Source organism: Scatophagus argus, chromosome 21 (assembly GCF_020382885.2).
Source record: "Scatophagus argus isolate fScaArg1 chromosome 21, fScaArg1.pri, whole genome shotgun sequence".
NCBI classification, from domain to species: Eukaryota; Metazoa; Chordata; class Actinopteri; family Scatophagidae; genus Scatophagus; species Scatophagus argus.
In genome coordinates this window covers 13245564-13258032 of record NC_058513.1, presented here as the reverse complement: position 1 = coordinate 13258032, position 12469 = coordinate 13245564, and the positions used below count along the sequence as shown (strand labels likewise).

The following is a 12469-nucleotide window of genomic DNA, read 5'->3' as shown; positions in this document are numbered from 1 at the left end:
TCTGAATTACGAGTGTATTGAAAATATTGTGAATTTTATTTCAGAATAGAATACAGTTGAGATTTGACATAATCATCCCGAGTGACAACCTTTTCCTCAATGTTGATTTCGGCGCTCTGGCAGCAGGACTTGTTTGCATGGCTTCTGATTTATCGACGGGTTTGGTTAAGTGCTCGATGCTTTATGTACGATTCATCATTCTTTAACAGCGCCTGTGTTTCCAAGTTTTCATACTGAGAAGCCATGATGGGCTGAAACTAGACATCAGACCAGGCACACCCATCAGGCCCCATATTTTGGAGGTGAAATCTCACGTTGGAGTGTTTGCACCAGGCACCAATTTTGTATCTGATTCCTTGAAAATGAACCTCTATGCGATTTGCATTTGCAGTACTTCAGTGTTGTCGTGCTACTGTTTGCCTAAATTAAATGCTTGTGTGGTTTCAGAATGAAAACAATGTTCCACCTGGTGCCTCAGCCTGTAAACATGGAGCTCAGTCAGATTTGTTTTGTAGAACTTGAACCTTTTTTGTCTTAACTGACAGGACGTGAAGAAGATCAGGAATGGATGCATTTCATAAGGCATTAGGTTATATCCTGACTCTTGGGGGGAAAAAATAAACAAGTGCTCCAATTTGATATAATTTTTGCAGAGAGAGAGAGAGGTGTATGCCAAATCTCAGAATGCAGGAAAAAAAGGTTCAAGTTAGAGTAACTGTCTCTAGTCCATAAGGAAAAAAAATAAATACATAAATAAGATAATATAAGCATTCCACACACCAGAATTGAAGATAAACATAAACATTGAAGCACCTGAAATTTCGCAACGACAATCTGCTTTGTAGCACATTGAAGGGAAACCAGACCCCGTCTCAGAAATCCCCACAGCAACAGTTCTGATGATCCAAAAGCGATGCAGCTCCACGGTACGTTACAAAATTAGACACAGTTCTGCCATTAGAGTCACTGACGAAACACCTCACTACGACACCTACTACAGTAAATCATCATGCATGGGTGGCGTGTTGTTTTTGTAACACCAGAACTGTCACACGACTGGCCGCTACATCAAACCATTGAGATCTCTACCGCAGATGTTTCAGGACAAAAAGAAGGATAAAATCTCAAGAAGCAAAGCCACTGATGCCACAATGTTAAAAAACTTCCACAATGATGTCGAGTGAAGAAGCAATATAGGCTTGGTGTGCTGTAGTGGACCATTGAGATGTTATAAATATATATCAGCGAGTGGCACACTCTTGGCACTAGGATATATTCACTGAAAACACAAAAAGGTCAATTAAACATGGAATGGTTCAGAGTTAAAATTACATTTATCATATTCTGTTAGTAATGAACGGCAGTTTCAATTTCATGATAAATGCGTCTCTTTTATTGTCTTGAACGAACTCAGCCTGATTACAACACACGTTTAATACAGTTTGTGTGTTGACCTTTTTCTAAAGCCTTTGACTTCTCTTATCTCTATATTTTGTTTGGTTTAAAGAAAACCAAGTTACACACTGCAACACACACACTGCATGACTTGGTTTCCGTACAGTTTTGGCATACTGGTTGTCAGTGTAGTACAAGATGGTCTGGGTTCCCTCATTCTTCCATTGTGTGCTATGTTTCATTAAAGCCAACAACTTTTTTCAACAAAATATTCAGATTCAGACTCTCATCCCTTTTTTTCTGATTTTAGAGTGCCTCAAAAATGAATTTATCAGAACTGCACAAACTTGCTGTAAACTGCATTAAAAAAGGCAACAGTCACCTTATCAGTTGAAATCCTATTCCCTCTTCTTGTCTATTCTGCTTAATAATTCTGAGTAATACTTAGATAAAAATGATCGGCTACATGACTTTGCATGAAGAACGCACACCAATGTGGCAAAACAGCAGAGAATGAAGTTGACTTTTAAAATGGATCTACTTCCAATCTAAAACATTTTTGCAAGACCTTGGCCTGACTGAACAATAGAAACCAAGGCCAAGAGCTTAGCAAAATGTGTTTGTTATCCATCTTGAACAATTTTGTTTAGTTACAGCTACAAAAACCACAAAAACAAGCAAAATGTGGTCAAGGCCCTCATGAAGCTGACTTTTATCCTTGCAGGATGAGAAATGTATAGCTGTCGAAGGACTCTAAAGCTTCTTTTTTTTTCTCTTGAAGCTGACCACAATTCAACAATCTTAGCCACTCCGGTGGCTTCCGTCTCCGGTGCGCTGTACTCGGGCCATGACCGTCTCGTGGGCCACTCTCTTGCGGTCCTTCGCCAGGCCCAGGCAGCACATGAGATCGATGAAACAAGTGGTAAGGTTCAACTTGCAGCCAAACTCGCTGGTTGCATAGTCATAGGGGAAAGAGTGGTGATAATTGTGGAATCCCTCACCTGTACGGTACAAGAAACAGTGGTCAAAAAAATGATACTTAAAAGCTTGAAACTGTTAAAAGCATGTGATATGTATCACACTGCATGCACTGTGAGGATGTCTGCTAGATATTTAGATCGATTAAGGGTTAATGTAGAGTGTCATGTAGTGGCGGCTACTGCTCACATCTGAACCAGTATCTAAAAACTACTTGGGAACCCGTTGTTCAAGAACATGATTGAGTTCAACACTTTCATAAGATATTTTTAAAATTGCCTCTAGAAATGAGTGGGATATTGTTATGAACTTAACATCTAATTATTAAAAAATGCTATAGTGGGAGAATAAGACAGTAATGGCAGATGTAGGCCTGAGTCTTTCAAACAAGCAGAAGAAGAGAAATAGAAACTTTCCTGTTATAAACAAGCTTCATGGCCTTTCAACTTTGAATGCTCCACGAGGGCAAGTGCACTTTGCTACACAAAGCTTTGTACATTTCAAAGTTTACGAGGCGCGTCTGAATGCACCATGAAAGCCCTGTCCTTGTTTGTACATGTCTGTCAAACTCTGGCACAGACATCAAAAAGTACAGAAGCAGTACATCTGTGGATGACACCAAAACAAGGCAGAGCTTCTAAGCACAATTTATCGTTACATGACTGCTTTGGTGCCCACATTCACAGCCTTCCAAGATTTCCTCGCCCAGTGGTAAATCTACCCACTTTCGGGACTTGGTGGGTGTTAATTTCAGAACTTGAATGACATGAATAAGATGCAGGAGTGATGTGGTCTCTCTCTCACTCTCTTTAAGTTTCTCTCTCACCAAGATGCACGACTGATGTAACGTGAATCAGTAACACCAGCACCCACGCTTGGTGATCCACAAAGTCCAAAAGGCCAAAAGTTAAATTTTATGATATTTCACTGGATATGCATATTTGTTTGGGTACAGCTTGCCTGACATACATTGCTCTAAATAACTGTGCAGCCAAATGTAGGCCTTGTAGATCCTGCAACATCTCATTTTGTCTATAGGTAGAACAACAGCTAAGTCCCTTAACTGTTTGTGTCTCGCTTGTTTTTATTTGTTACTCTTGCTTGTTACTCTTTTCACTAAAGCATTTTGAAACTTTTGAAAGGTACAAGTTTCATGGTCATTATTAGAAGTCAGAAGTCTGACCTAAGTTCTTCTTTCAGTTTTTTTCTTTACTGTTTCTTGTGTTACTGGGAGAACACACACATATGCTTCTCATACCTATAGCGCTGAACGTGACAAACTTGTTTTCCCGAGGGTTGATGGTCTTGTCGTAGGGTCTGTTTCCCCACATGTGAGCCGCACTGTTGACCAGCCAGGTGGCGTTCAGCACCAAGGTGTACCTCAGCAGAGCCGGGATGAAGTACGCCACCCAGAGAGATTCCCCCCACAGGTACCAAGGCACAAACGTGGGGATGAAGAAGCACATGAGCAGCACAGACGGCTTGTAATACCTGTTGAGGAGAATGGAGCTGTCAATACAACATAAACATTAATCACACTAATGCTATGCTTGTCAGACGGAGGACAGTTCACTCATTATCTTTCCCACACATAACATCGTTTTCACAGGGACCAACCTTTAGTCAATCAGAACATGCATGAATAGCATGTTGGTAATTGCCACCTTGTTTAACCAGAATGACTATTACAGCCTGCGCTGTAGACACAACTCTGCAGCAGTGGAGGGTAAATGGGAGTGAGTGAAAGAGTTTATCTCTCCTTTCTTTGCTCTTTATTTGTATTTGATATATGACTAGCGAATAAGGTCATAAAAGCCAATTGTGCTTCTACATGCTACAAGCCAAAGAAGCACTGTTTTTTGGTTTTTTGGGCTTTTTTTTAAGATTGAATCCTTGTAGATCAATATTTAACTGTTATGTGAAACGTATCTTCACAGTTTGTTTCAGCACTGTGCCACTGTTCAAGAAGGGTCTAGCTGAACCCATTACCGTTCTGGTATCAGGGGAAACAAAAACGCTCTGGCTTGTTTGTATTTCAACCTATTTAAACCTATCACAGTCATCTTGGCAGCACTAACATTGAACAGTTGCGTGTGGGGAGGCGAGCCCTAACACTAGACTGACCAAATCCCCGCAAAAGAACCAAGCAGGCCTTATTGCATGATCCAAATCATTTTCAGCCCATAGGTCACTCGATGAGAGACTGTTCTTTCACATAACTTTGTATGCCTGAATGCTAATGTCAATAGCAGAAAGGGAGGAGAAAGCAAATTGAAATAATTGGCCAATGGCAAGATCACATCAACCAACCACTTCCTGTGCATCACACTGCTCTAAGTGTACAATCAACTATTAATTGAAGCCACTTACTTCCTTTGAAACATTACAACTTTGTCAGCCAGCAGGTCTCTAAGCTCCAGCTTGCGTCCTTTCTCAATGACATCAGGGTGTTTACGCACCAGCAGCCACCCGATGTGAGCGAAGAAGAAGCCCCGCACGGCATTGTGAGGGTCGGCATCTGTCTCTGAATATTTGTGGTGAACCCTGTGGTCTCGAGCCCATTCAAAGATATCATTCTGTGGATTCAAGTAAAGAGAGAGATTACATACACTGGAGAGACAACATGATAGTTACACACTAATGAAAACTGCTGTTACCACAACATTAAACATGTGACAGTAGATCTGTCATTTTTTTAGGTACCTGAAATGCCATGGAGTTAGCAATACCAAGAAAGATCCTTAAAGGTAACGAGGCCTTGTAGGATCTGTGACTCCACAGGCGATGAGCTCCTGCAGTAATTCCTAAAGCACTTATCAAAAAACAAAGTAGAGCTGTGGGAAGAAATGGATCAACACATTAGTTCGATCACCTTCTACTCATCTACTCCTATCAAAAGCAATTTATGGCACATTGCAAAGTCTGTGCCTCAGACATTTTTGTACGCTTGTATTATCACTGTTAGGGCTGGGACCCTGCAACAAGTGATACATCATAACACAGTCATTTGTCACATTATGATATCAGTAAAACTGAAGGGGAGATCATTCAAGACAATCACTTTTCAAAAAACTTAAATTATTGCACACCAGAGTATAATTTATGAGGCATTTTACTTTAAATTGTTTGAGAATTTGCATCACACTGCATCACACTAGCATCCCTGCACAGTATTTCGTAAAGAAAATCATTTTAATTTGCCTTAAATTGAACTAGTTTATGCATGTCCTTTTGTTTCACAAGAGATTCAGAATCCATGAGGGAAACAAAGGCTTGTTATACGGAGCTGTGACTCTCTGGTTCATGTAATTGCATCATATCAGATGACAACCGTGTGGCTAAATCCATTTGATGACTTCATGTATGATTAGACCGGAAGCATTAAATCTACAAGTTCGCCAGTCCAACCACTGCTGTTTTGCTGTTGAGAAATACTCATCCCAATGAATTCTATCAAAATATAATACAGAAACATGCAGTTTGTATAATAAACTGCCTACTTCTTCTTTGCCTGTGTGCTGTAACATTAAATCTCTGTTAATAAATGCTGGATTTATAATCCCACAACATCCAGGACACTGGGAGGATCATGCCCAGATCTATGCATGCATCTGTGGTGAAAGTGGGCCTGGTTGCTAACACAACAGCTGTGATTCTAATACTGTACGTACTCCACCGACAGGAAACACCAAATGCCACGATCCGCCTATGCAGAAATAGTTAGGTAAGATTTTTTTTTTTTTTTTTTTTTTTTTTACTTACACCAAAGCAAGGTCAGAGGAGATGCGGAGGGGATCAGGAATATGGCGTACACAGCACCTATATGCAATAAAGTCATCAATATGACATTTTTCCATACGATTATCCTGGCAGGTTTGGGGCCCTCTTTCTCTTTGTATGTGTGATCAAACACGTCTTCTCTGGGGGCCTCTGGTAGAACATTCCCGTTGCTGGACTTGTGCTGCTTCTTCTCCAACGCCTCCGCCTCCGTCATCGTGGCAGTGGTTTGGTGATGCTCTGAGCGGCAAAAACGACAGAAGACGGTTATCTCGACCAACCTAACAGCATGGAGGCTAAAACACCTTCGCACGGTGAATATTAATTATTTTTGTGCTCGCTAGCTAAGCTAGCTCGCTCTGCTGGTTGTCGGTGGTGAGGAAGAGGATGGTCATATAACGATGATGCTGACTTTCTAGCTGGCATACGACGTTTGCTGCGCTGCGTAACAGTGATGTTACACCTGTAGAACAAATACATGGCGGGTAAGCAACTCACCAAAGACCGGTACACGAGTAGAAACCAGAGTTGCGCTGTCAGACGGAGACGAAGCTGGTCTGCTTCACAAAAAGTACAGTAACCCAGAAAAGGGAGAGTGATAGTCAGCTCCGCAGCGAATGAATCAATAAGCGCTGGAGCTCGAGGTGCGACTGGCCAATCGGCGCCCGGATGCCGCCTCAACCTCGGACTCCGATTGGTTGTCTGTTTATCTGCTGTTCACCTTTTATTCATTCTCATGCCAGATGTAGCATACATTTACCTCCCCTGGAGAGCAGCTGCTGCTGTCTGGGCATGTATTGGACTAACCACATTCGTATCTCTTTTCACACCTGGCTTTAAACGAGCAGAGCTGTGTGACGAAGTGATAAATTTAACGATAAAACTAGAACAAAACAAGTTCCTGTACACCAAACACAGCGGCAGAGGACCGCCGCCAGCAACCCACACAGTGGAAATAGAGATGCTCGTCCTGTGACGCCATTATCAGCCCAAAGTACACCTAATAGGAAAACAATATAAATATTCAAGTAATATGTAATGTAAAAAGCCTTTTAGCGGTGTAGTAGCCATACAGAGGAGACGTTAAACTGAGGGGATAACTACAATTCACAAGACCCAAATTTTAAGAGGGTTTAATTTAGCACATCCGTGGGCATTCACCTACATGGCCTAAATTTGAAATCAGACGCTCTGTCTCCATCTAGTGGGGAAACGAGAAAGCACAGGGATCCTTGTTCACCTTGTGCATATCGCGCAAACAGGGCTAACCTATTTCTTAAACGTAGGTTCTCCAGACACCGGCAGCTAAACCTGTCACACTCGGACGCATTTTTGTCACCAACTGACATCTCGCTCTTTTTGCAGCATCCACATGACGTCATCAGCCGGCGCCTTTATTTACTTCTGGTCCGGTTAGCCGCTGCCCCGCTGCCCCGCTGCGATGGAAGTAAACAGGGACGAAGCGGAGCGCTGCATTGACATCGCAACTGAAGCGTTAACCAACGACCAGCCCGAGAAGGCGCAGAGGTTCCTGGAGAAGGCACAGAGACTCTTCCCGACAGAGAAAGCCAAGGGTGAGTTAAAATGGCCGAGCCGAAATAACGGGCGCTGCCTTCAGCTGAGGTACGCAGCATCATCATCGGCAGCATCACCTGCATCCCGGATGAGCTCTGCGGCGCACACAGTCAGGGCCTAGCTAGTAGTTTTAGTCACTTTGTGACTAATAGCTCCTGAATGTCATAATGTTGTCATTTCAAGACAAATTAAACGGATCAAAACCTGCTCGACCTGGTAACACTTGCTATCAGTTTGTTCTCCATAATAGCTAAGCTTGGCAAGAGTGGGAGAAACACGCAAAGACTTCTAGATGACCCAGAAAGCCAGGTTCCCGTGTTTTACTATTCAGCTTAATGGATTTACACTGACACAACACATACCCAGAACTACCCCACTCCCAGGTATGGACCTCGAGGTGTCATAATACACAAATATGATACATAGAAAAAAGGAAAAAAATCAGAAAGATGAGATATACAGACACACACAAAATAATTCACGTTATAAAATGGATTGTTTAATAATGTATCGTGAAAGAATATGTATGTGTCATGTTCATGCATACCTATGCACATGTGAGCACATGCACACATTTAGGGGATATTTTAAAGCTGAGCGTTGTAAATATCTGCTGAATGCACCAATAGTCACCCTTGAAATACTGTCCTATAGATAAATGTTGATATTTAGGTGTTGTTCTCAAATAGTGTGATATTTATTTATCTTTTTAAGAATATCCCTATAATGATAACCGTGGCCTAGAGGTTGGAGAAGCGGCTTGTGATTGGAGGGTCACCGGTTCAATTCCCCCACCGGACGTGGGAATCGGCTGGCCCCCATTAGCTGGCTGATGTACCCTTGAGCAAGGCACTTAACCCCCCAATATGCTCCCCGGGCGCTTGATGCAGCCCACTGCTCCTGTGTGTGTTTCACTGCATGTAATTTGCTGGGTGTTGCATGTGTGTGATCAGCTAAGGATGGGTCAAATGCAGAAGATGAATTCAGTGTGTGTATGTAAAAATATATACACTGCCAATAAAGCTGATTCTTCTTCTTCTTCTTATATAGGTTAAACTGAAACGTCGAGCTTGCTCATAAAATTCAAATTTGAGTATATATTGAGTGCATGTCTGAATTTCTACTAATGTTAACAACACTGTCACTGGATGCCTTCTAGTGCTGCTGGAGCTAATAGCAAAGAATGGATTCACACCCAGACAAGGCGGCCACGCAGACTTCAGTGGGGTCTCAGGACCTCGACGACGGCAGACCAACAGTGAAGATACCAGACCTGAGGAAAAGCCTTCAGAGACCTCAAAATCCTACACGGCAGATCAGCTAGATGCTGTGAGGAGGTAAGGCTGTTAATCATGGCAATCTGATGTTGGTTAGAAGGCCTGGTTTACTTTGGGTACTGAGAACGTGTTCTTTCTACCCAGGATAAAACAATGTAAAGACTTCTATGACATTCTTGGAGTTAAGCCAGATGCCTCTGAGGATGAACTGAAAAGATCATATAGGAAACTCGCCTTGAAATTCCATCCAGACAAGAATCACGCTCCAGGTGCTACAGAGGCATTTAAAGGTGACTGGCACGATTTTTCATTCACCAGTTAACTAACAAATATGGTTATAAAACATTTCTTTTAGCCCTTTTTTGTGATGCTCAAATATAACCTCATAATTTCTCATTTTTTACCAGCCATTGGGAATGCATATGCAGTTCTGAGTAATGCTAATAAAAGAAGACAGTATGATCAGTGTGAAGATGAGAGGAGGCATCCTTCGCAACAAGGCCCAGACAATGGAAACTTTGATCCAGATATTTCGCCTGAAGACCTCTTCAATATGTTCTTTGGAGCGGGCTATCCTTCAAGTTAGTGTCACTGTTTTGTGTCTTCATGTCCAGCCTGTGAGATACTAATACTCATTATGATCTGTCTGTTAACATGAGCCTCATTAATCTAGGCAACGCTAACGTGTACACTAACGGGCGGATGCGTCACCAGAGGCGCGAGAGAAGGGAGCGGCAGCGAGATGTAAGTTATTGTGGGAGCTTTTGTAATGTGCAGATATGCATAAAGTACAGTTATCATAAAGCAGCTGGGGCAGACACTGACGCCCCTGTAATTTTGTGTTTTGACGTGCATCCAGCAACACTCAAGTCTTCCAGAGATTTTTAAAACAAAGGACATTTAGTCTGGTGATTAATGTGTTTGATTCAGCTGTTGATGTTTTGACACTGGAATGTTTTCTTTGCAGGGAGGCCTCGCTCTCTTCGTGCAGGTCATGCCCATCCTCATTCTTGTTATTGTGTCAGCCCTCAGTCAGATCATGGTCAACAGTCCCCCCTACAGCCTCAGCTTCAGGCCGTGAGTGTGATCCCTGTTCTAAATGCCTGCCTAAGAAGGATGTCAAATAACAAAAATGTTGTTCTGCAAAATCCCAATCGACTCAGACAGAAGATTATCTTATTATTACATAATATTCCAACCTAAGTCAATGATTTATAGATAAACCAGCCCAAAAATAGATTTCATAACCTGTGCGCTTATATTGCTTCCTAAGACAGATCCATTTTATCGACTTTTCTCTGTCTCCTTTGATTTAGAAAGAACATGAGGCTGCCTCAGTTAATAAATAATCACAAACCTCTCCTGTGTTTTGTAAGGATTGCTGGCTCCATGTTGTCTGCCTGTGGGTTTCAGATACACTCCTGTAGTTTCTGGCCCGTCTGTGAGCCATTATCAGCCGTGGGTCACGTTAACGGAGACAGACGGTGCCAGATCTGTCATCCTCCTGCTTTCAGTCATATGATACGTCTCCCACACTTTGTCTTATCTTCACGCAGGTCAGCAGGGTACACACAGAAGAGGCTGACTGAGAACCTGAAGGTGCCATATTATGTTGGGGAGCAGTTCTCCAAGGAGTTCACCGGAGTGATTCTGAAGAATTTGGAACGTACGGTGGAGGATGATTATATTTCCAACCTTCGCAACAATTGCTGGAAGGAGAAACAGCAAAGTATGTGTTCCAGGAAAGCAAATCATGCTTTTTTGTTTACTCATTGGTTTATTTAACCATGATTATTAACTGTTGGTTCTGCCATTATCGGTTCTGTGAAAACAGACACATTCAGATTTTTATTAACTCTATCTTCCCTGAACTGTTTCTGTTGTTTCCTGCAGAGGAAGGCATGCTGTACAGAGCTCGTTATTTTGGAGACAGTGATCTGTACCAAAGAGCGCAGAGGGCTCGCACGCCGAGCTGTGCCAAGCTGTCCGAAATCACAGCTTCATTACATGGCTGAGGCCGCTTTCATAATTAAAAGCAAGTTTTCTAGACATTTTTCTCGTTTCTAAATGAATGTTGTTGTTTCGGATGACTTGTTTAATTTCATTTACTTTCTTCCTTGTCTCCAGGTTCTCAGAATCAACACAAAACATTGGCTGTAAATAGATGAGCTTTAACAATCTGGAAACTGAGGATGACTCAACGAGCAACACAAACAAACCAGCACCAATCTGCATCAAACTGACCACACAAACTGGTTGAAAACATTTCTGTGGAATTTTAGTATGTGAATTGAAAATATTTAATGTTAATATCATGTTCTGAAATGGAAAACCACTAAAAATAACTTTTTGGGGCTTGGAAAACATCCAAGCCCCAGTTTTGTCTGGGAGCCACGAAACTGACATAGGTCACTTCATGTTTGTTTGTTTGTTTTATTTATTATTATTTTTTTTTTTGTGAGAGTGCAGTATGATACCAGAACATAATGCGGTTAGATATAGTCGTACGGATGTTATTTATGTAGCATTTCAGATACCAGATACCACAGCGAATGCTTCCTCTTTCATTTCATAAAGTCATCAGCAGAGGAGATAAGTTTGACGCAGATTCGCTGATTTGACTTGAAATGCACATTCTGAAACTATGCAGGAATTATGTGAAACCTCTGATGAATACACACTCTCATGTCTAAGGTTTGTCAGACACTTTAACACCTGAGATTTGTCTTCTTCTGCTGCGTGTGTGAGAGAGAAAGAGATAAGTTAGGAAATGTCCCTTTACATTTTGCCTCCTTTATTTGTCTTAAAGATAGAATTCTGTTGTGTATGTAGCTTATGGTACTTCACAGTTAAAGCCAAGAGAATGAGAGACGTGCCTACCCACAAAGTAGAACATTAAAAGGTTCTAGTTTTGGAGCATAATATCACAGATGAACATCATCTGTGATAAAAGCAATAGTCACGCTTTTTAAGTTTATAGTATGCTATTTATTTTTGTATTATTTATTTAAAAATGGATTATCAGACTAAGAAAACAACACAGATCTTGCTCACTTTTTCCACCTTTGTTTTTATTCCTGGATGAAAAATAAAAACGGATGCTTAAATATGTCGCAAGTGACTCATCCCTCTGAGCAGAACAAGCACAGAAATGTTGAGACAAAGGCTCAGTCAGCACATTCGGCACGTGTAGTCCGACAGCCGGCCGACTGAGGCTGGGAAATGGAAACATGGCTCTTTGCACGTTCACATTTTTGGGGGACGTGCAGCGTGTGCCTGGTAGGAAGAACAGCGAACAGAACAGAACTCATCTGCCCACTGCGAATCTATTCGGCTGTTTGTGGCAGATGATGCACCTCTGCCTTCTAATTTTTACTTGACCTATTTGATTATTTCAAGTTTTGCTTTAAATTTTGAAACCCGGCATTGTAACGCACGATGTGCCTGTCAGCTGATCTAAGTCATGA

The 12469-nt window shown here is 41.8% G+C and overlaps 2 protein-coding genes across 3 annotated transcripts; one reads left to right on the top strand and one right to left on the bottom strand.

The window, feature by feature from the left end:
* Positions 1 to 6801, bottom strand: scd (stearoyl-CoA desaturase (delta-9-desaturase)). Its single transcript, XM_046376796.1, has 6 exons — positions 6649 to 6801; positions 6136 to 6390; positions 5077 to 5207; positions 4744 to 4949; positions 3632 to 3864; positions 1 to 2396 (listed from the first exon to the last, which is right to left on the bottom strand). The coding sequence occupies exons 2-6, from the start codon at positions 6365 to 6367 to the stop codon at positions 2197 to 2199; spliced, it is 1002 nt and encodes a 333-aa protein (XP_046232752.1). The 5' UTR covers positions 6368 to 6390; positions 6649 to 6801; the 3' UTR covers positions 1 to 2196.
* On the top strand, positions 6349 to 11212 carry dnajb12b (DnaJ heat shock protein family (Hsp40) member B12b). Of its 2 annotated transcripts, none has more exons than XM_046376795.1 (10): positions 6349 to 6464; positions 7516 to 7724; positions 8885 to 9062; positions 9147 to 9292; positions 9410 to 9583; positions 9676 to 9746; positions 9970 to 10079; positions 10559 to 10731; positions 10896 to 11037; positions 11130 to 11212. In XM_046376795.1, the coding sequence occupies exons 2-9, from the start codon at positions 7592 to 7594 to the stop codon at positions 11015 to 11017; spliced, it is 1107 nt and encodes a 368-aa protein (XP_046232751.1). In that variant the 5' UTR covers positions 6349 to 6464; positions 7516 to 7591; the 3' UTR covers positions 11018 to 11037; positions 11130 to 11212. The 2 variants fall into 2 exon arrangements, with proteins under 2 accessions (XP_046232751.1, XP_046232750.1); XM_046376794.1 differs by lacking the exon at positions 6349 to 6464 and adding an exon at positions 7359 to 7432.
* Positions 11213 to 12469: the final 1257 nt, after the last annotated feature.

Bases quoted from the DNA above. Each gene is read 5' to 3' on its own strand.
- dnajb12b (XM_046376795.1), top strand. From the start codon at position 7,592: ATGGAAGTAAACAGGGACGAAGCGGAGCGCTGCATTGACATCGCAACT. The intron at 10,080-10,558 runs GTGAGTGTGATC...ATCTTCACGCAG, and splicing joins TACAGCCTCAGCTTCAGGCC to GTCAGCAGGGTACACACAGA. The intron at 10,732-10,895 runs GTATGTGTTCCA...TGTTTCCTGCAG, and splicing joins CTGGAAGGAGAAACAGCAAA to AGGAAGGCATGCTGTACAGA.
- scd (XM_046376796.1), bottom strand. From the start codon at position 6,367: ATGACGGAGGCGGAGGCGTTGGAGAAGAAGCAGCACAAGTCCAGCAAC. The intron at 4,950-5,076 runs GTACCTAAAAAA...TTGAATCCACAG, and splicing joins CTAACTCCATGGCATTTCAG to AATGATATCTTTGAATGGGC. The intron at 2,397-3,631 runs GTATGAGAAGCA...TGTACCGTACAG, and splicing joins TGTCACGTTCAGCGCTATAG to GTGAGGGATTCCACAATTAT.